At 42.2% G+C, this 23453-nt stretch overlaps 2 protein-coding genes across 8 annotated transcripts in view; both read right to left on the bottom strand.

Moving 5' to 3' along the window:
* Positions 1-1593: 1593 nt before the first annotated feature.
* On the bottom strand, positions 1594-8493 carry MRPS10 (mitochondrial ribosomal protein S10). 2 transcript variants are annotated; one of them, XM_083175679.1, is made up of 7 exons: positions 8307-8487; positions 6310-6371; positions 5430-5505; positions 2665-2804; positions 2162-2270; positions 1916-2005; positions 1594-1743 (listed from the first exon to the last, which is right to left on the bottom strand). In XM_083175679.1, exons 1-7 carry the CDS (start codon positions 8418-8420, stop codon positions 1660-1662), a joined length of 675 nt encoding a protein of 224 aa, XP_083031805.1. In that variant the 5' UTR covers positions 8421-8487; the 3' UTR covers positions 1594-1659. The 2 variants fall into 2 exon arrangements, with proteins under 2 accessions (XP_083031805.1, XP_083031804.1); XM_083175678.1 differs by having other exon boundaries at positions 1594-2005; positions 8307-8493.
* A 5118-nt stretch (positions 8494-13611) lies between these two features.
* TRERF1 (transcriptional regulating factor 1) overlaps positions 13612-23453 on the bottom strand; it is a 171195-nt gene continuing 161353 nt past the window's right edge. For 5 of the 6 annotated variants that reach the window (XM_083175673.1, XM_083175672.1, XM_083175674.1 and 2 more), the window contains 4 exons: positions 22926-23039; positions 20433-20606; positions 19127-19335; positions 13612-17727 (listed from right to left, as the gene is read on the bottom strand). In XM_083175673.1, coding sequence (XP_083031799.1) covers positions 17403-17727; positions 19127-19335; positions 20433-20606; positions 22926-23039 — 822 coding nt within the window. In that variant the 3' untranslated portion in view covers positions 13612-17402. The remainder of the gene's footprint in view (positions 17728-19126; positions 19336-20432; positions 20607-22925; positions 23040-23453) is intronic. The other variant, XM_083175677.1, reaches the window with a different exon arrangement.

Genomic DNA, 23453 nt, shown 5'->3' with positions numbered 1-23453 from the left:
TGAATATCGCCGTGTGTGTAGTGTACACAGCAATGTAAATGCACGGGTCTGTATCTGGGGCAGATTAATTACACACACGCAGGTTATTATTTGGTCTGGGCCAGTGTTCTGACCGGAGAACACTGCCCCTGACACATAGCTCAGGAGAGGAGATATCGCTGTGTGCTGAGTGACCTGAGCGATGTAGCAACACTCAGAATGCTCATTCCCTCCTGTCACCCCGTGTGTAGGGCCCATAAGTTATTCCCTTATTCTCCTGTGGTGGATAGGAAAGCTACAACCATACTGACCGGTATTTCCACCCTCTTCATGCTGTGAGGAGAGTTGTTACAGTGTTCACATAGTTGCACAGGGTCCCCTATTAGCAACACAGAGTTACTGTAACTAATTCTAGCTTCATGCCTTAATCTGCATAAACCTGATTGGTGAACACATCTGCACTGAGGTCAAGCTGGTCATGTTCAAATAAAATGGGACGTTTTAGAGTAATGATATTTCCCAGATTTATCTTAATATAATTAAGGTAAATTTAATATAATTAAGGTAAGTTATGGCAGAAATCAAATTCTAAGCATAAGCTTGGCCATAGCTCTTCCTATTCATTCAAGTATGGTGGTGCAGGAAATAGATTTCACAGCATTCATTTAAGAACCAACAACAATTCTTCAGACTTTCTAAAAAAAAAAAAGTCAGACAAAATGTCCTAATATGTTGGCTGTGGGCTTTCTGGATGATCAGAGGCTTTTTCTAAATTACTGATCCATGAAAATTGCAAGCTTGAAATTTTTTAGGGCCTTCTGCTGGTAGAAAAATTGTTCCATTTGTCACTTGATTTAAAATCACTTGTGTCCGTACCTGTAGGTAGCATATTAATGAATAATAAAGACCTTTTCACTGCAATATTTCTAATAATGTTCTAGATGCCACAACTGCAGAAACATCACCATAAAGTAACTAGCCACTTACTACATAAGGACTCAATGGGGGGGGGACTGATTCAGATGTGGTTGAAAACAGAAGTGCTAGTGCCAACTACAGCAGTGATGTAAACATTTGGTAATGCAGTAGGAGAGATCTGCTAGAAGTAGCTGTCTCCTGCATGCACGTGTGAGCCTTTAGTACACCTGAGGAAGGTAGCGTCATATCATCTCATCGGCCGGCTGAGTAACCCTGAGGGCAGGAAATGAGCCCTCAGCACTCCCACAACATGGAAGTGCTTTTAAAACCAGGTCACCGACACACCTATAAGGGTCCAGACTGTTAACTGACATCTGCAACATTAGTGCATTTGACAAGGTGAGATCTGAATAAGGGCCCATATACACTAGAAGATTATCTTTCCAATCTGGCTGGTTGGAATGAAAATCTCAAAGTTTTTGGGAACAAATTACAATCAACCATTTGCTCCCATAAGCAGTCATCTGCATAAGTAGATGTAACCAGTTTCTGTCTATTTTCCATGTTTAGGAGCAAATGGTCAATTGTTCCCAAAAAAATGTCCAGATTTTCATTCCAACCAGCCAGATTGGAAAAGCCATCTTCTAGTGTGTATGGGTCTTAAGGCCTAATATTGACTATGCCTGCACAAGAAACTACATATGAAAACAACTTTTATTAGCACAAGTTTAAATAAGGATCACAGGGACATAAAGGTCAAATTCATGGATGTTCCCTCTCTTCCACGCCGTCCAGAGTGTCCCATATTGGCTCTTTCAGGTGCTCAGGAAGTTTCTCAAGCTTGGTCTGTGGGTAGCAGGAAAAGTTCATTCAGACTCTCAAAGATAAATGGGATTTAAATTGCATTCTCTCAATACAGATGGCATCACATCGCATACCCAGATATACTCCGTTTCATACCAAAATAAAATCTGAACAGAACCAGAATAGACAAACTCTTCCGTTCTGTATACCTCACCTTGGTTATTTCTAAGGCGACGCCTTCCGGAACATTGCGCTGGATATATTCCAAGTACACATTCGCTGTGCTCCCAGTTAAGTGCTTTAACTAGATTACAGAAGATTTCAATGTTTAAAGCCACTTCCAGAATATTATAGTTTGCTACACGATTAATAATAAATGGGGCATTATACCAAGACCTCCCTCCATTACTGATGCCACAATTCCACTTTCAATCATCAGTTCTTTATATTCCACACTCACCTCCAGGCATCTGTAATGTGTCCTCATCTCATACTGCACTCGGTGCTTCTTGAAAATGTGAATTGATTTTAAAAGGGTGAAACGTTCAATCTTTCTCTTTGGCTCAGACCTAGTGAGGATAAAGCATAGACATTCTGACACTGCACAGATATTATATAGATAGATAATGTTCAGCTATCAGCCCATAGCAGGATAGATTAGTGATACATTGGTTCTACCTAAGAACAAGCATTATTGGGCTCCTCAGTTAGTGGTATTGCACGTCCCAGCAGGTGCAGCTACCGCTATCCTACAATTTATATACAAAGCTCTTCTAATTGGATAAAACAAACGCTTTCTATAGATTAAGGGGAAAAGGATTTACTGAAATACAAATATGCTAAAGTGAAGAAGAATTTGACAGCTACGCAGATTGCAATATGGACATTTATGTTACCACCGGCACACAGATAGTACAGAGGTTTGGGAGCATACACAGTTATAGAGCTGCCACATATACCTACACCTTCTCCACACAGAGGCCGAGTTCTTTAGCTGCCAGGACTGTGAAGTACTCATAGCTGTCAAGCACCGTTTTGTCATGACCTTTTGCTAATACTTCTATTTTCTTGTACAGGAGGTCTGGTTCATCTGTGCTGCTTATCTGTATTAATAAAAAATAAATCATTCTGAAACATTCCGTGTCTCCACTTGTCTTCTCCTAACAAAGTACAGATGCATGTGTACAGTATTCACTTCAGAGGAAGGCTTATTAGACAGAAAATAAATATCAACCCTGTTTTGAATAGAAAAGCAACTGCTGAAGCCATGTGGGTTTTATTTGGATTTTAACCCCTTCAGTGGTACTTTCAGAAAATTCTCGGATTACTACGGTCTGTGCTGTTTAGTGCTGGCTCCGGTTTCCCAGCCCCACCTCCTCCCCCCCCCCCCTAACATCATGCTGCACATTGGTAGGGGCAGGGCTGGGCAGCGGCTGATATAGTGCTCAGCGGCGCTGCCTGGCCCTGGGAGAGAACACCTTGATTGGGTGGGTAATTTTTAGGGAGCGCTCCCCCCCAAAAAAACTCGCCCAGTGGGTAGCGTTACCTAGATGGAAAAAAACACCACTGAGGGGGTTAATGAGCTGGCTTCGATGGTAATATTTGCTGTCCGGTGTTAATACAGTTGTATATAAAAGGTTTTCATAGAGACAATGCTGCTAGTGTCACACTTAAAGCCATGGATAATATACAGTATAATCCATCACTACACTTTAATATTTCTATAGCACCAGTATATTGTGGCACTTTACAATTGGAAAAAAACAGTAATGAAATGAGATGGTATCTACAGACCAATAAAGAGGTAAGACTGCCCTGCTAGCAAGCTTACACTTCTAAGGGCAGTCTTACCTCTTTATTGGTCTTTATTGGTCCAGTATTACAGGAGGTTGTATTGCATATTGCTTTAACCAGGATGCCAAAGTAAAACTGGACATATTCTCAATATGTGAACTGCATTATTCAGTTGTGTTTTGTTAAGGAGACTAATGGGATCTCTGTCCATCCGTGTTAGATCATAACAATGACCCAAATATTTATCACAGTCAGTATTTGAGTGTTGGGAAACACAAATTCCTTTAATGCTGGATCATCTTGCACACAAGAACATAATAGATACGGGAGACGGTCATCAGCTAGCGTGGATGCCGCTATAATCTACAAGCATCTGAACAAGCAGTAGGGGATTCCACCGAGGGCTGTCCATTAGGTTGAACAGTGGTGAGGATCTATATTATCATGTATACCTAATAGTGTTCATTCTAGCACCTGCCAGCTTTGAAATCCTATGCAGTTCTTGTTCCCTGCCTGGGGTGTCACTGTCTGCTGTAGTGCTTCTAGCACATGTCTGGTTTGCTTATCAGTGCTGTTATACAGATCACACTGTGCTAGAAGCACTACAGCAGACTGCGACACCCCAGAGGCAGGGAAGAGGAACTGCACGGGTTTTCAAAGCTGGTGGGTGCTAGAATGAACACTACCTAATGATTATTTCTGGGGCAGGACAAACCTGCCTTATGCCACAAATAATCACCAAACAAGGGGCAGCCACTGCCTTCTGCACCAGCCCCTGCTCTCTTTGAAATATTTTAAAAATATTTAAAACTATTAAAAACTACTGTGATTTGAGTCTTAAATATAGTGTTAGAAACACAGGTAAATTCACTGTTACAGTGCTTAACATAATAAAAAAATACAAAAAATAAAAAAAAGTGTACCATTTCCCCTAATTTAGATACCAAAGTCTAGTACATAAAATGAATCCGGAGTAACCGCCACATTGCACACCTAACTGGGCCAGGATCATGGCTGCATGCAATATTCACATAGTGCAGCTATTCTTTTGCAAATGTAAAAATCCCTAAAAGCTGATAGGGTGCACAATGGCACTGTACCAATGGAGATGCAGCTAGTAATGCACGCAGAAATAGTCCATTTAGTGGGTGTGTCTGTGAGACACAAAAGCACGACTGTAGGTATAGACCGCCATAAACTGCCATAGGGCTGGTGCGCACTTCAATAGTGACGTCTGAACACACACCAATTTTTAGGACTGCATCTCCAGAAGCTGAATCTAAGGCCCTTATTCAGATCTGATCACAGTACAAATGTGTTCTCAAAATGGAAAAAAACATGTGTGCTGCAGGTGGAGCAGATGGAACATGTGTAGAGAGAGTGAAATTTGGGTGGGGTGTGTTGAAATGGAAATCTAAATTGCAGTGTAAAAATAATGCATCCAGTATTTACCCTGCACAGAAACAAAATAACTCCCAGATCTAGCTCTCTGCACATGTTACATCTGCCCCACCTGCAGTGCACATGGTTTTGCCCATTTTGAGAACAAATTTGTACTGCGGTCAGATCTGAATAAGGGCCTACATTTCTGTCCTTGCACTGATTTACACAAGGGAAAGGCTTTGCATCAGCACTTGCAGACAGGCAACCACCAATAGATGCTGCAGCAGGTGCTCTGCGTTTCGCCTTCATTGACAGCTGTACATTCTGTAGAAACAGGAATATCCACAGACTATGTACTCTGGAATAACATCAGAGGTATTCACATCTGAACATGCTATACCACAGTTTTAGCATGACCTTATAGCAAAACAGCTGGCATGTGTAGTTCCGTAGCAGCTGGAGGGGCACCCCTGCTCTATATCTTTATAATCATTTACAGGAACCTTCATGTAGTGTCATTGTTTCATTATTGTGAACTCTGGGGCACTTACCAGCTTCTGGACTCTGGACTGTATGTCATTTGGGTGGGGCTCTGGGGACTGTGCAGTCACAGCGTGGTCAGTATTTCTATATAAAAGGGAAATTGGATACAAACGTAGATGAGACAGAACAAGTTGTTGTATGATGGTACGATGCAACCCCCATGCCCATCTTACACCCTCTCACACAAAGGCCATTTCAGGGTTCTCACAATCCTGCGTCTAATTCATCCAACTGAATTTGATAGGGTTTTGTTTTAGTGACATAGTTCTAGGATACTATTTGTTTTTAGTACTATTACTAGTTGAGACCAGAATACATAAGATATTAAATTACATTTACCTATATATAGATATATAGTATCAGTGCAGTGGGTGTGGTTAAGTAATCACCAAAAGGTCAACACAAGTTTTTCACTTTTTTTGTGTCCATGGCAACACCTGAGCACGTGACACCTGAGCACGTGACCCCCCCCCCCCCCCCAACTAGTGTACTGCTTTTCTTGGCATGCTTTACTGTTCCCAATCACCGTCCATGTGAAACCCAGGAATACCCCTGAATGAGCAGCCACTCCAAACATACATCTGGATATTATTGATCATTGCTATTTGTAATCTTAATGAAAAATTATTTTTGTCCTGTAATGCTAAAAATAACAGTGAAATAATAAAATGAACAATAAAACAAAACTGCTACTCCAAAAAAAAAAAAATTAAACATTAACAAAACTTAATGTTCTGTGTTGTTTTCTTTAACCAATAAAAATAACACACAACTTATTCCTAAGGCCGGGTGAGATCCTCATGGGAGACAGACAAGATTATTGATGGGTTACATCAGACCTTACCACTTAATACACCCTGATGCAGTGTAAACCGACACATTACTTACAGCAGTCTGTATGTCTGAGTAACCGCGCACACACCAGAGGGAAAGGGCTGGCTTCTAGGCACCTGCAAGTGAAAAAGGAGATTTAAATTAGGACACATTTCTTTTCTAATACCTTTGCTATGAATACACAGAAGGCATTGGTCAGTAGTTTAAAACAAATGGCTGCAACCACTGTCAGACACCTTATTCCCAGTTCTTACATTTAATATAAGATGTGAAGCAACATGTAACGGATGTCCTGCATATTGCCAGTTAAGGCTTCATGTCAAACACTATGGGTTCAGGTGCTAATAGCAGACATTACATTTTCATAAATAAAATCATAAGAATATTAAAAACTGTAAAAACAGTTGAAGCACCCTCATTATAAAACCTAACAAGAAAAGTGAACAAAAATAAAAGCAACAAAGTGGTGTTGTGCCAATATGTTACTATATGTATTGGTATGGCAGAATTATGTAATAAACACAGCTTTATAAATGACAAACACCCCATTGAATAGAGATGGTTGACAAAATATGAAATTAATCAAATTTTCACAAATATAATATTTTCTAAAGCCTCCTATAGATGCCAAGCACATCAGGGGACGAATCTCATCAGTCTTTCATTACTGTAATACAGAGCTGGTCAAACAGGTCCTCGAGATCTACCAGCAGTACATGTTTTCCACATCACCTAACTTGTGCACAGCTGCATTCATTCCTAACTGACACATCCTATAGCTGCACAGGTTGCCTGAAAAACAGGAACTGTTGGTAGATCTTGAGGACAGGTTTGGCCACCCCTGCTGCAGTATCTCCCAGCTTTACACTGTCCTCAGGGATTACCACCAATGGTTTGAATTTCTGCTGCTGTGGCTGCAGAAATGGTGTCGTTTCTTCTGGCAGTGCCATGCACCTGGAGACTATGTATTCCCAATAATACAAGCTGGACATTATCCTGGTAATTTGGTATTCGTGCAATAACATTGTTCCTGATCATATACAATAATTAAGCAGCCTTAGGAATTTTATTGATCTATAAATCTGTGGCTTTTATATGGACAGCATTTACTGTGCATACAAAGAGGAGATGTCAACTTACTGATCAATTACACGGTTGAATACGGTTTTATACTGATATTTAGGTTACATTTCTACTTCTTTATTATTGTGTGACCAATCCTGGTTATTACATTTAGTTTATACATATACAGGTCTTGATGACATCATTCCATCATACCAATAACACATTTATATATTATTAGCGCAACGTCAATCCATTGCTTTTGCTGCCCCCCAGGTCTGTGTACTCATGCGTTGCAGACTTTAGTTGCACAAAATAAATAAAGTTATGACTAGTTCCCCTTGGCCACGCTTCGGGCTCGCCAACAACTTTACTTAAGGTAATGGATGGCGGTGTTGACACAAGAGGGTGGCGTGGACCCAGGGTGGTGCGGGTTATGCTACGCAAGTTCCGTAGTATAAGCTGTTGCCACCAAGATGAGGGAGAACCGATGTTAACACCCTTTCAACATTTTTTTTTTTTTTTTTTGTCCCTAGGTTTGGTGGGGGTTATTTTGTATTATTTCAGCTGCATTCTATCCTCCAGGGATCACGGTCTCCACGCAGGTTACTATAACACCTCCAAAAAGATGTGGACCCAGTGCATGATGGGAGAGGTCCTCCTGGCGAAGAGGATCAAATCACTACCATAAATAAAACTGAAGTGAAAGAAACAGGGAATAATAATAACTATGCAGTCCTCACACCCTGCAGCCTGGCTATGTATAAAATGTGGGTGCTTAGGAATAAACAGGGTGCACCGCCGTATCCCAGTCAGCTCCCGGGCACTGCCGGCTAAAATCAGTGCGGCACATACATGCTGTGACACCAACTGTGACCTTCCCGGCAGAGAGCACGCTGAGACATGTAGTCCCTCACACAGCAGGCTGCCAATACCCGGGGGCGGCAACCATACATCTGTCCACAGTCTACATACTGATCCTACGTTACCTGACACCGGGAGACCCCTCGGCAGAGAAATGCAAACCCTCTGTAAGCGTTCATGGTTACAGCATGACAGTCACACTTCCGGCGCACGGCGTGACGTACGCACACCGCGGGCATAGAGTGTCGGTCAGAGGAAACTGTCTTCTCTAGCCGCAAAATACCACAGAGAGGATTGGCATCCGCCCTTCCTGCAGCCTTCTTTAATGAGCTGAACCACCGACAGGCGGCGCTGTCACCAGTTTCGTAATCGTATTCGATGGCTGTACTAAGGGGCCTGATTCTAGTTCACTCTTTCTGACAAAATCCTTCTTAGATGGCCAAAACCATGTGCACTGCAGTAGGGCAGATGTAAAATATGCAGAGAGAATTAGATTTGGGTGAGTTATTTTGTTTCTGTGCAGGGTAAATACTGGCTGCTTTATTTTTACACTGCAATATAGATCTCACTTTGAAGTAAACCACCACCCAAATCTAACTCTCTCTGCACAAGTAACATCTACCCCACCTGCAGTGCACATGGTTTTGTCCATCTATGAAGAATTTTGTCTGAAAGAGTGAACTAGAATAAGGCCCAAAATGCCGGAGGGATCCCTTCACAATGAGGAAGGTGTATCACCTTCCTCATTGTGAAGGGATCCCTCCGGCATTTTGGGCCTTATTCTAGTTCACTCTTTCTGTCAAAATATTTCTTAGATGGACAAAACCATGCATACCTCCCAACTGTCACGATTCCGTCGGGACAGTCCCGATTTTCGGGTCCTGTCCCGACGTCCCACCCGCGGCAGGCATTGTCCCACTGCGGGGGGTGGCAGTTGGGAGACCCCCCAATCTAGTAGAATAGACACTGTGCGCATGCGCACAGCGTCTATTCTCGTATGAAAATGAGGTCGCGGCTAATTAGCATAAGCCGCGCCCTCATTTGCATATGCCCCACCCCCTTTTCGGGCGCTCGCGAGTGTCCCTATTTCCTCCGGACGGAAGTTGGGAGGTATGACCATGTGCACTGCAGGTGAGACAGGTGTTACTTGTGCAGAGATAATTAGGTTTGGGTGGGGTTTTACACCTGCCTCACCTGCAGTGCACATGGTTTTGTCCATCTAAGAAATATTTTGTCTGAAAGAGTGAACTAGAATAAGGGCCACAGTTCCTGCTAGAGCCTGCACAAAAATAGCCCTGATAATACATATATGTACAGTATATTATATGTATATTACACATGTCCTTGTAGAGGTTAAGAGGCTGTAATGGATTAATGATTAGGAGGCCAGTTTGAGCTCAATTAATTCTTAGTTGTGGATCAGGTTTCGTTTGAACCATAGACCATCCAATTTCGTGCTCAGTATACACACTGTCAAACTCGGTCAGCACCACAATGTAAATAGTTGTACGTGGGCACACGTTGAAATAAAGGGAATTACCTCCTTTTTTGCAGAGTGATGTTAGCTTAACAGCAGTGTCTGTCTTGTATGTACAGGTATCTCTTGTCCCTCTGCAGGGCTCACGCGGTTCAAGGCAGTTTCCAAGTGTGTGATGAGCCGCGGCGCCCGCTATGTCCCATGCCTCTCGGCTGAATCTCTGTATTGTTCCAGCCGGCTGTGTTACTCTAGCATGAGCTGTCTCCTCACCGCGGCTTGATGCTGCTGTAGGCTCCGTGCGACTCTCTGCCACAGCATCTGCCGTGCAGCTGTACAGAGCCGCTGGGAGACACAATATTGCTCTAGCTGTGTGGAGAAGGGATTACCGGGTCACGGAGGAACTCCTTTGGAACGAGTTTCGCTGCACATTGGGCTGCTTTTTCAAACGAGCGATCCCATGGTTCTGGTTTTCTGGGCCCTTCTGAGCGATATCTGTTACATTCTCATCTAGTGTGTACACTCACTATCCTTTATGTTGCACGCTCCCATGCATCATTAACGTCGTTCTCCCCCCCCCCCCCCCCCCCCCCCCCCCCCCCCCCCCCCCCCCCCCCCCTATTTTTGGTTGCATAGCCAACGACTCACATGTTCAGTGGGCCCCTGTGACAACACTGAACAATATTGTTTGCCCAGGAGCTGACAGGAGACAATGCTGATGCTGCTCATATAAACTATCAGCTAGGGGCCCTTATTCTGGTTCACTCACAAAAGCAAATTCCTTCTGAAATGGACAAAACCATGTGCACTGCAGGTGGGGCAGATGTAAATTGTGCAGAGAGAATTAGATTTGGGTGGGGTTTTACTTCAAAGCGAGATCTATATTGCAATGTAAAAATCAGTATCAGTATCAGTCAGTATTTTCCCTGCACAGAAACAAAATAACTCACCCAAATATAATTCTCTCTGCACATGTTACATCTGCCCCCCTGCAGTGCACATGGTTTTGTCCATTTCAGAAGGAATTTGCCTTTGCGAAAGAACCATAATAAGGGCCAGTGTGTATGAGGTTTTAGAGACTGGTGACTAATGGGTGCCAGACTGACCGACAGTCAGGATTCCGACAATCATTACACAGACATCAGAATCGCAACTGTTAAAACCCAGACAGACGGGCAGTGGCTATTCTCCCTCGCGACCCCCATAGAGGGAGAATAGAATAGGTGGCAAGCACATGGCAGGCAAAGGGATTTGTTGCGCTTGCTCCGTGTCTTTTCTGCCCCCACTCGATGTTCCAGCAGCCCTCCCCCTCGAGGAGCCCAAAGGGGAGGAGGTCTGGCTACAGTATAAGAGGGGCAGCGACAGTGAACCTCTGCCCAAAGAGGTCCAAACTCCAGCCCCAGTGTCACTGCCCCCCCCCCCCCAACTAGCCTCACTGACTCCCCCCCCACACACACACACTGGCCCTCCCTCCAGGCGCAGCTCCAGACAGGGCTCCTAAAACACTGGGCCACCCCCAGCCCCACAGCCTCAGAATCCATCCAGGCTGGTTGTGGTGTGCTGAAGGGGAGATGGCCTGTTGAGCCCTTCCACTGCTGCCCTGTGAGTAGCAATATCAAGATGGTGTTGATGGCTGCCTCAGCCAAAATATATACCCTGTGTCTCCCCTGTTGTGTTCCATATCTGTACTATTAGCACTTTTACCTATCTGGCTGTTGCAATGACCAATGGCACTGCTGAATGGCTGTCTAGGTGCTGTACAGCTCAGTATATATATGTTCCCCATGTCCGTGACCCTCCCCAGGATATGTCTAGTGCATATCTGTACGTGTAATATATATCTGTACTGTCACTGTTTAATTGTTACCTAGCTGGCTGTTGCACAGCAATTCAAGTCTAATACTTAGTATGCGCAAGTATACCTGGCCAAATAACGATGATTCTGATTGTACAGGCCTACTTAATTTTTGAACGAACATAGTGACCTAGGTTATTTTATGTCCCATAGTTAGTGCATTCGTTAGTTAGGTATAAATAATATATACTGCTGCATGGCATAATTTCTGTCAAGCTGCTGGACATTGGGGAGGTCTTAGAGAAAGGCCCTTTTTGAGGACTGAAATGTTGACCAGTGTCACCCTATGGCTGACTGATTGAGATTGGTGAGTATTTTGTATTATACAGTATACCTCACTAAAGGCGCCCACGCAGATACATTTTTAAATATGGTTGTTTTCAACCTATTGGAACAATCTATCGTTCCAATTGGTCAAAAACACTGTCCATGTGTGGGCATAATGATGCAATGCGGGGAACTGCCGCTCCTTCATCTTGGTGGCTGATCCCTTCAGCATACAGAAAGATAATGCCCTACCTTGCAGGATTTGCCACACATCGTTCGAACAATGGGGTTTATTCTAGTTCATTCTTTCTGACAAAATGCTTCTTAGATGGACAAAACCATGTGCACTGCAGGGGGGCAGATGTAACATGTGCAGAGAGAATTAGATTTGGGTGAGTTTTTTTGTTTCTGTGCAGGGAAAATACTGACTGCATGATTTAACACTGCAATATAGATCTCACTTTGAAGAAAAACCCCACCCAAATCTAATTCTCTCTGCACATGTTACATCTGCCCCACCTGCAGTGCACATGGTTTTGTCCATCTAAGAAGGATTTTGTCAGAAAGAATGAACTAGAATAACCCCCAATGTGCTAATAATGTGTTAATAATTTGCAGTAATTAAATAACCCATCAAATCCTCTGATCGTTTACACCAGGGATGCGGAACCTTCCTCCCTCCAGCTGTTGTTAAACTACACATCCTGGCATTCCATGCTACAACTGTTGCAGGGCATGCTGGGATGTGTAGCTGAAAGACAGCTGGAGGGAGGAAGGTTCCCCATTCCTGGTTTTCACAATTGTTCTTTGTGTGTGTGTGTAAAATTGTTTGGCCAGGAGTGTTCTAGATTTCAAGTAAAATTGGGTCACAAATTTGATTGTTCGTCTTTAGCCCATCTATAGCTAACAAAATTCACACTGGAACGCTGTTCCCCCAACCCATATATACTTTTCAAATAGCTCAGAAATCATACAAGTCCATTGTCTTTTATTGTAAATTTTAGATACAAATTGGACAACAAACACTGCCCTCTTCTGGTCAAGGAACGCTAATAAGGCAACCATTTACAAAGTGCTGATCTCCAAGTCACATACAGTGTATCTGAAATACAGCAGAAATACAGCTCTAAATGTATAGTGAATAAAAAAAAAACACAGTTTCTGAAATCATTTACAATAGAAAACTAGAAATCATCCCACAACAAATGCAGTAGAAATGCATAGATATATGATAAACCAATGTCATCTTGTCTCTTATTCTGTAAGGAACTATACATATGGCTTTTGTCTGTTTTTATACAATTTAAAGTCAAAAAATCTATTTACAACTCGTGACTGTAAAATAAAACAGTAGTTAAATACGTTTATAAAATATATTCAATTTGTCCTGCCATAAAGGGAAACATTTACTAAAGGAAATTTGTAAAAAATAGGTGTATTTGTATCCAGAAATACACTTATTTTTTACATTTACTATCCCGAAAATACGGCAATTCGTAGTCGTATTGATGTGCTATCAATACGAATATGAATTGCTGTATTTTCGGGTTAGTAAATGTCAAAAATAAGTGTATTTCTGGATACAAATACACCTATTTTTTACAAATTTCCTTTAGTAAATTTCCCCCAAATTCTCAGTACTTGTACACTCTGTGATGGGACCTGCATTCATTAAGGACTGCAAAACTACTACGGGCCAGTGTAATAGGGTGTGAGAATCAGAAAGTGAGAGATTTTGGGAGAGTTTTCCTATTTTATTAAAGCAGCAATCATTTACACTGAAAAAAAAAACAGGTTGAATTTTGCCATCTAATTGACTACCAATTTTTAAAAAAAAATGCGAAAACTCTCCTAAAATATCTCACTTTCTGATTCTCATCCCTTATTACATTAAGCCCTACGGATCCAAAGTGCGAATGTGAGATTTGAAAAATACCAAGAGTTTGTGGATTTAAAGCAGCATTTTTTTTTTTCAATGCAAAAACAAGGTAAGTTTTTTATTTCTAAAAGTTGCTGCTTGTAGATCTGCATGCTTAGTCACCATAATCCGACCACTTTGCAAATCTTACACTCTATTGCACTTGGGCTTATACGAAGATATTTTAAGATGCTTTATAACAGGTTTTTATGTGTTTGACAATGGGATTTCTGTCTTTATGACCTCTTTAAAGTGGTTCTCCACTGTCACGTTACCAAGCCCACATGCTGTGGTGTTTTTTCGGTACTTATATGTTAGTTGGGCGCCCACTATAGTTAGTACGATCATACACTATCCATGTCGGCACGAAGTTGATTTTATATAGTGTGGCGAGCGCAGCATGGGGACGTGGAAAACGAAGCAAATAGCTTAGTTGGCGCCCAACTAACATATAAGTACCGTTTTTTCCGTGGCTTCAATCTGACACTGCTTAACCACTCACTACTTGATATTTGCCCCCTTGTACTTACTATATAGCTGTTTTCAAAGCCACATATTATTTATGCCTTTAACCGCTGTATTTAATATGACTATAGTAGTAAATGCTAAATTCTGGAAAGTCAAAAGACAATTAGCTGTGAAAACCCCACTGTATAGTAAATATACCCTCTAGTATAGAACCCTAGATTCTCTCAGAAAGATGTTAGCAGAATGGAGGGGGTTATTCAATTCTCAGAGAGAAGTTAGCATAATGAAGGGGGCTACTCAACAGAGCCCTTGCTGGGCATCTATACAAATGCTGTCTATCAATTGTTTCTCCAATTAAACACCCAGTAGCATTTAACATGGCTGAAAGCTCTGGGTTTAGCCTCGCAAAGTGGCTAAAGCAGTCTAAAGTTCTGATTTGCCATCTTAAATGCGGGTGCGGCCACCCAAAATACAGATTTACGGCACAATTAAATTGCCCCCAAAAAGTGTTAATAAAATAATAATAATTTCAGAACCCCACTAAGTGGACATTTTGTGTATACATGGTGGAGGCTTAAGCCTTCTCAGCTTATAGGTGGGGGGCACAAAATGTAGGCCCACACCCCAACCAACGCGTACCATCACAGCTGTACACAGCTGTTGTGAGAAGATCCAAGTAGCAGAGAAATGGAGTCACAGAAGCAGCGGGAAGTCTGGGTTCAGAATTTATACCTAAATACTATATCCCCTAAATTGCCAGTGTTTCTTTTATAATTTTCATTGTGCCCTGCTGAGGATGAAGAGCCCAGATCGAGGAGTTAGATGCACGTTTAACAGGCAGTAAATAGAAAATAACCAATATAACAGCACTAGATAATACAGTTTTAATTAAAAAATATATTATTTTAAAACATTACTAAAATACAATCAGATAGTTAAACTTTGCTTAGAACATGGAATTAAATGTGCGTATGAAAAAAACAGTGGGAAGCAAATTTGTTCTTAACAATGTCGATACACAATGGTGGTAGACTTTGGTCATCACTGGTAAGAGGCTCAAGGGAAGGTATTCCACACAGGGATAGGGGCTCTTGCCACGTACAGTGACCGCTAATGCACATATATCATTACTTATCAAGGCTGAAGGTATCTTGTACTACAGTGTAACCTACTGTACAACTAGTACCACATAGCAGGACTGTACCTGAGACTATTACCTACTGTATATTCCTGAGTACTTTGTTCATGTTCTACCAGTTCATCAAATAACCACAGCTGGATTCAGACTTCCCTAGTGTTGACTTGAGTACAGAGAGATGACAAAGTCATTATCCATGTACAGGCAAATTGGTTTCTACTATTGGCTCACTGTGGACCCATGGGAAAGCCACAAAAGGTCCCCGTGGGTTTAAAATTCATCTTTGGTTAGAACAAGCAAGTAGAGCATGGATGCCATAGAACAGTCATTGTTGGCCTATATGTTATGGTGTGCAGTGTAATCACACAGGTATTTACATCCACTCCATCATCACAGGGGTGCAGATTTAAGTTTTGGTGGGAGAATCAGTGCCCAAATGTAAATGGCTTTGTGATGATCCCTACATTGGCCATCTTTTCCCCACATCAAATACAAACTGTCACAGAACGCTATTCAAATACTTGTAGAAAGAAACTGAAACACTATTGCAGAAGGGGGGGGGGATGTAAGACATAACTATTGCAGCATTAAATGAATCCCCTCTTTCTACAAAAACTCTGTAACTATGAAAACTTGGAGAGGTTACATGGGACACAGAATACAGGTGTGCAGTGCTATAGGGAGTGTGCATAGTCAGCTCCGTTTGTGGTAAGACAGTTACTCTAAATGTGTAGTCTATTTTCACGTCCGCTGGGTCCTCTCAACTTACAGCCCACACACCAACCCCCTGTTCTAATTCACAGGGGAGGGGATTGACACCCACTGCTTGTTCTGCATAGGCCGAGGGAGAATAGTCAAGAAGAGTCATACATGGACACTCACCCCTACAGGTGACCCTGGTGGACCTGACAAGTGCAGTGAGGACATGAAGGGATCTGTGTACTAAGTCTTGGCAAGAGATAAAGTTGATGGAGATAACAGTACCAGCCAATCAGTACAAGCGGCTAGTACTTTTTCTTTGTCCCTCTCCAAGGCTTAGTAAATAGTCCCATATTATTTTATCTCTACAACCCTTACCACAAATGTAATGTTTGTTTCTTTATGGGAAAAATATGCCAAAAAAGGGAGTCCAGGTTTCTAATATGATTTGGCTCGAAACATACACACAGAAGCATTACCATAACAATTACCAGTTCACTTAGCAGGATAGAAACATACGGAATTATATATAACATACAGAATTATATATAACATACAGAATTAAAACAATTATAGTGCATTTAGTCAGCAAAGGAAATTAAAAGCTTCAAAAATTTTCTGCAAATCAGATGTTGCTAAGAATATGTAATACATAATGATGAATATCTGTTGGCAGGCACACGTTGTACAAAATAGCCTATTTACATAATAATGCATTTGAAAATTATGTCAGTTAACCTCTATTTACTACATTCAAAGTATCGCTCACCAAGATGGTGAGTGCGCATGACTGCTTGCACACGTATGACTACATCATATACAGGCATTTCTTCACATCCTCCTTTACCATGAAAACTGTTTGGGTGGCTAATGTGTACCCATTGCTTACACACAAGGCAAGCAGCCATTTAGTGGGCAGGAGTAAAATTCACGAAAAAGTCTGCTTTCCTAACAACAAGTGATATCATCAGATACTTGTGAGTTCATAGGGTGACATCTAATGCAGTAGAAATATCACCGGTTCCGTTAAAAAAAAGAAAAAAAAGTCTGTGGGTATAGGTGACATGTATAAAGTTTTTTACATAGCCACAATTACTTTTTAATTACATTGTAAACAGCTTAAAAGACAGCACACAGGTTGTGTGTGTGTATAAGTGAGTGTGTTAATATAAAATGTATTTTTATTTTTGCAAGGATGAATACAAATGGTCCATTCTACCAGAAAGCTACGTAGTTCTTTTTGTGGACACTAAATAAAGTTATGATAGAGACAATTGGGCATCTAAAAAGATTTTGTAGAACCCACCTATTGGCCAGTTATAATCCTATTTCCTTAATTATGGTACACCTGATTCTGTGTGAAGAAACACAGGCTTGTCCATTTGCTTTGGTGGACACCAAGCTACAAATCGGCCCCATCCTGCAGCAGGTCAGCGTCTTCATCATCCAAAATTAGATCAGAGTGCATGACCTCTGTCTCCTCCAGGACATCCTCTAAGTCTTGGGCCACATCGTTGTCAAAATCCTCCTCCATGGCTGTGATCAGGCTGAAGTGTTCATACGGCGTGACATTGTCAGTGGGCAGAGCAGTTCTCACTATGGTCTTTGCAATAGTGTCCGCCATCTCAGCCGCTACAGCTGCTTTCTGGGATCTCTGCCTCTGCTGTTCTTCCTGCTGTCTGTGAGTCTTCATATGTGCATTGCGACTCTTGATCTTGTAGAAAACCCTGAAGGGAATGGTTACAATATTGTTATACATGGTTGAAATACGATTTGCTACTAATAATTCTTGGTACAGCATTGTAAAAGATCATTAACATGACAAAATCAACCTCAGTGGCATAGCTACATATGTGGCAGACCCTGCGGCGGCTTGGGGGAGCGGCGTCAGCAGAGTCTGTGGTGGGCGCGGAGCAGGACCAGCTCAGCACTCACTGCTGCCTGGGTCGCCTGTCAGCTTAGCCAGCGGCACCTCTAGTCCATTGCCTATAATCTCTGACTTTCTGATTCTCACAACCTATTACAGTTGACCCAATATATCTATGTTGGTACTGGATTCATACCTTCACATTGGAAGATACACCAATTTGGTTTGTGAAAATGATGCTTGGACTTTTGGACTGATTCACACCTGATCGCAGGGCAAATTTTGCTTGCAAATGGGCAAAACCATGCTGCACTGCAGGTGGGGCTGATGTAACATGTGCAGAGAGAGAGTTAGATTTGTGTGTTCAAACTGAAATGTAAAGTGCAGTAAAAAAATAAAGCAGCCAGTATTTACTCTGCACAGAAAAAATATAACCCACCCAAATCTAACTCTCTCTGAACATGTTACATCAGCCCCACCTGCAGTGCACATGGTTTTGTCCGTTGCAAACAAAATGTGCCCTGTGATCAGGTCGGAATTAGGCCATTTGTGTGATATATGTTGTTTGTCTATAGTTTTATTTATTAACAGTAATTTTTGTAAATAACACAAGAGTTCCCCAACACAGTTTATTTCACTTATTTTTGCCTTATTTAAAGCAGCTTTGCAGATCTCCATTCCTGATTTAGGAGTTGAGCTGTGCACTCTTCCCTCACTGGATGATTGCCAACTGCTGTTAAACCACATAGCGCCTTGTTTTCACCAATTTGTAAGAAGTATAAGAACTCTTCTAAAACTTTGAAGAACAACTGATGGTGGATATCTTTCAAATCCACAATACCTAAGGGATTTACAGTGGACCAATACACACTTTTGCGGAATCCCATTCCTACCAATGAGATTGTGTGGTCATCTCAACAAATTGTTGTACCCTTTGCCCCTGACGAAGTCAACACCTTGACGAAACCATTTTGTCTGACTATTATGTGTATTTTTTTTTTTTTTTTCTGATTCACTGAACTGTACTGTAAAAACCTGTATGCACACTGTTATGCCCTGAGGGCATTTTTATTAAATATTACTTGAATATATTTTATGCTCTAAGGTTTAGCGCACTCTGAATCCATTTTTTGAAAAATATATATATATATATATATATATATATATATATATATGAACAAAGATATGGTTTATTTGAAATTAATATTATTAATCTGGGCTTAACTTCCTGTATAAATAGGTATGCATCTTTTTCTTACTTGCCACAGACTTTGCAAGGAAATATTGATGCAGCGTCCGTTTCTCCGCTGGTGGTACTGTGCGCAGGAGAACTCTTCACAGAACCGTACCCACTCTGAGAGCCTGACTTCTGTCTACCTGTGCCAGCGATTGGAAACACCTTGGTTGGGACACTTGTTCCTCCATGAATACGAGCATGGCCATTCAGTGCCTGCTTGGAGCAAAAGATCTGAAAACAACAAAAGAGTAACATTTATTTAGCAAATCTACTCAGCTAGGTGGAGAACTCATCAATTACATTAAGATACTAGTGACTAAGGATGACTGGCGGAGGATTCAATTAGCTGTGGGACTTACCACAGGCTTGTAGATCCCGAGTCAAGAGCCTAGAGCTATTCAATTACTACTAGCTTTGAGGGTGCACACGTTTCAGTTACAAGACATCCACAAAGTGTATATTTTTTCAATTAAATATTATTTTTGCTCCACAGTTGTACTTGCAGCTCGGTTTCATATCTTTTTAAAAATATGTTCGAAACGTATTTGAATTTTTTCAAAACAACATATTTGGGGGCATTTTTTGAAGAAAAAAAGCCAGTTAAGTGGTTCAAATCAAATGACTATACATCAGGGCATATGGATTAAGCCTTCCATAAGTTTTCCTTGAGCTTCTGGTTGCTAGAATACTTAAATAAGTACCTTTTAATTTATTTTTTAAGAGAACTTGGCAAAATATTGTAAATAAAAAATACAGATTTCCATGATTCTTCTTGAAGAGGTGCTGGATAACTCACGACAGTCGGGATTCCTGTCGTTTGTCCGATATCCGAATCCCAACTATTAGGATCCCGACTTACATGGGCTATTTTTCCCTCGTGGGAAAATGGGGAAAACAGCCCATGTAAGTCTACATGGGCTATTGATAGTCGGGATTCCGATGTTGGAGAAATGACCGTCGGAATCCCGACTGTCGGAAAGTTATACTATATCCTCTTGGAGAACCCTACCTGCCTTTCTGTAATCCTAGTTACTAGTTATTTAAAGTAAGTAGTGAATATTAGCCTTATTTGTGACCGTGGACAATACAGTGATTTCCTCTAATTAGTCAGACCTCTTTGTTGCGAATAAAAGGTGCTATACTTTCCATGGAGAGGTGGGGAGATGAGCGTTTTCAAGATTTGGCCCCATAACCCTCTCTCCCAACGTGTGGTTGCAGTCCCGTCCCTTTATATATCACTGTAGTAACAATATGCTTTCCTATTGCTCCTGCACAATCCCCACTGTACCGTGGATGATGTGAATGGAGAAGGAACAGGAAGTACTTACAGCTCCACAGTTTCCCATTTCACACACAAAGGAGTCGGCCGGAGGGCCGAGGTTTGCACTGACACAATGGTCCCTCTCTAATGGGTGCAGTATGTCTGGGGACTTCTGTACTTGTTCACCATCCTGATCATATTTTCTGAGATCCTCCTCCTCATAGGCATCATCAATACTAGTCTGAGGATGAAACTAAAATGAGAAAAGCCCAATGGTGCACAGTGGAGATAGAAGACGTACCCAGAAACAATGTCTGCTGGTACCTGAGGATGACTGATATAAAAATAATAGCAAGAACAACTAACTTTCATTACAGTATAATACAATAATAGTACTTATTAGTACTAACACATCACTCAAAGTTCCTGATAGCATCATCCACCATTTATCATTTATACAATACACCACCACTTACCATACGACCCAGTACTATATAATTACGTCTTTGTTCTGCCCCTGAGTAATCCCAGATATAAAAGCAGCACTGTCCTAAGCAATCATTTGTGTATGCCAGTTTTTTCTTTCACTACATCCTCCACAGTGTCCTCACTTCCCCTCCGCTCAATATCCATTGCTATCAATACACACTTATCCAGGGGTGGGCAATCATTTCAGCTGGGGGACACTTAACACTTCCAGTAAGTATTTGAGGGTAGCGCTCAGGAAAAGGGGGTGTGGTCACTCAAATTGGGGGGGGGGGTGTCCTTGAGTATAGTGTACCACACCATATACCCCTTATACACATTATGCAACACAATAGTAGACCCCTTTATACTTGCCCCTTATACATTATGCCACACGGAATGAGCCAAAACATTATGCCACTCGGAATAAACCAAAAGCACATTACGCCACACGGAATAAACCAAAATTACATTACACCACACGCCAAATAAGCCAAAATTCATACGGAATGATCCAAAATGCAAGTTATGCAAGTTGAGTCAAAATTCACGTTATTCCACCCAGATTGAGCCCAAATACACGTTATGCAAGACGTATTGAGCCCAAATTCATGTCATGCCACCTGGATTAGTCAAAAGTCACATTATGCCACACAGTATGAGCCAAAATTCCCATGATATAATCCAGTAATAAAATTAAAAAAACAGTGCTAACGGGAAATTATGCGGAAACTAGTGCTTCTATCTACTTGCTAAAACATGGCGACACTAGAAACAGGAGCTCCCCCCTTTTGATTTACTATTTCAATGTCTCTATTAGTACTGAATGTTTCTATGTGCAAAATTGTGCTCTAAATTTGTGAAATATGTTTCAAACCTGTTATACAGGTAGCATTAGTACAATGGGTGCACATATGAGTTCTCCTCTCTTTCCCCTAGACCCAGATAGCAGCTTCTACTAACCTACGCAGGGCCGCCAAGATAAATATTGGGCCCTGGTACAACAACTTCATTGGGCCCCCACGGACAGAGCTCCCAGCACACTCTGCAGACCCGTTGTTACGCCATTGCTTCCAAGGTGGATACAGGGACAAAAATTTACACCGTATTGCCTATTACACATGACACAGAGCAACCAGCCACTCACCTTCCACCTTGGAACACAGTGACCTGGACATGGTGGGGAACCAGGTCTGGGACTGCTGGGCTGGAGATATGGCACCGGCACCTGCTGCTTCTGGCTGGGATGGGAATGTGGGGAGCGGGCGGGCTGGATTCTGCGGAGTGGGTGGTACTCCGGCGGGAGGCAGCCTCTCTGACCCAGTTTCTCCCTGCACCCAGGGAATACCTACCCTAAGTATCCTCCTGTCGCTGAGCCATGGTAAACTCCCAAGTCACGTGTCTGGCTCTCAGCAGGGCCTGGAGTCGGAGAGCGGAATGACGCTCAGAAGGTCCTCACTCCCAATGCCACCGCTGAACAGCTGACTCCGGTGCTCTCAGACCCGGCGCACTCACCACCAAATCTAAAAAAAACCTGTGTGTCCGGATCAGGGCCCCCCTGACAGGCCTGGGCGCAGGTAAACTGTACCTTCTCCCCCCCTCTCTCGGCACCCCTGAACCTACCCCCCCACCTTGAACCAGATAGCAGATGCAGAGCTGTGATAAGTGAAGAGACGCAGAGCTGTTATACAGTACTGCAGAGCTGTGATAAATGAACAGACGCAGAGCTGTTATACAGTACTGCAGAGCTGTGATAAATGAGGAAACTCAGAGCTGTTATACAGTGCTGCAAAGCTGTGATAAATGAGGAAACTCAGAGCTGTTATACAGTGCTGCAAAGCTGTGATAAATGAGGAAACTCAGAGCTGTTATACAGTAATGCAGAGCTGTGATAAATGAGGAAACTCAGAGCTGTTATACAGTGCTGCAAAGCTGTGATAAATGAAGAGACGCAGAGCTGTTATACAGTGCTGCTGTAAAAAATGCACAATATTATAATTAATAAAAAAAATAAACTATATTTTAATTTAAACAAAACCTAAACAAAGACCTGAATTCCCTACCATAAAGACAATTGCACATGTGATCAACTTACTGTATCCTCTTCATGGAGTTCAACCATCCGTGCTCTTTGTCTGCGGCCCATGTGTAATATTTTTTTCCATGTATAATAATATTCTACGCACTGTGACACAGTCTTTGTCTTTATCTAAAATACAATAATATTCACATCATTGAAATTCCATGCATTTCATTACTAAAATAAATATTTTCTTTGTTTTTCCGGCACAAAATGGCAGGGACAGCATACGTATACATGAAGTGAATGTGAGCTATCCGGAGCAGGATTTTGGTCCGACTTGTCCTAAGGGCATGTCGGACCAAAGTGCCCTTGAGCTCCCTGGGAGATCTGTGGGGGGTGTGACGCACAGGGTGCAGGGGACTGTAAGGGAGTGACACACAGGGTGCAGGGGACTGAATAGGTGGTTACACAGAGGGTGCAGGGAACTGTGGTGACACACTAGGTGCAGGGCACTGTGGGGGGGGGGGGGGGGGTGGTGACACCCAGGGTGCAGGGGACTGTAGGGGGGGGGGGGGGTAACACACAGGGTGTAGGGCACTG

This window comes from Crinia signifera, chromosome 3, assembly GCF_055691185.1.
Source record: "Crinia signifera chromosome 3, ASM5569118v1, whole genome shotgun sequence".
Lineage (NCBI taxonomy): Eukaryota > Metazoa > Chordata > Amphibia > Anura > Myobatrachidae > Crinia > Crinia signifera.
Note: the sequence above shows the minus strand (reverse complement) of the source record. Positions and strands in the feature narration are given on the sequence as shown.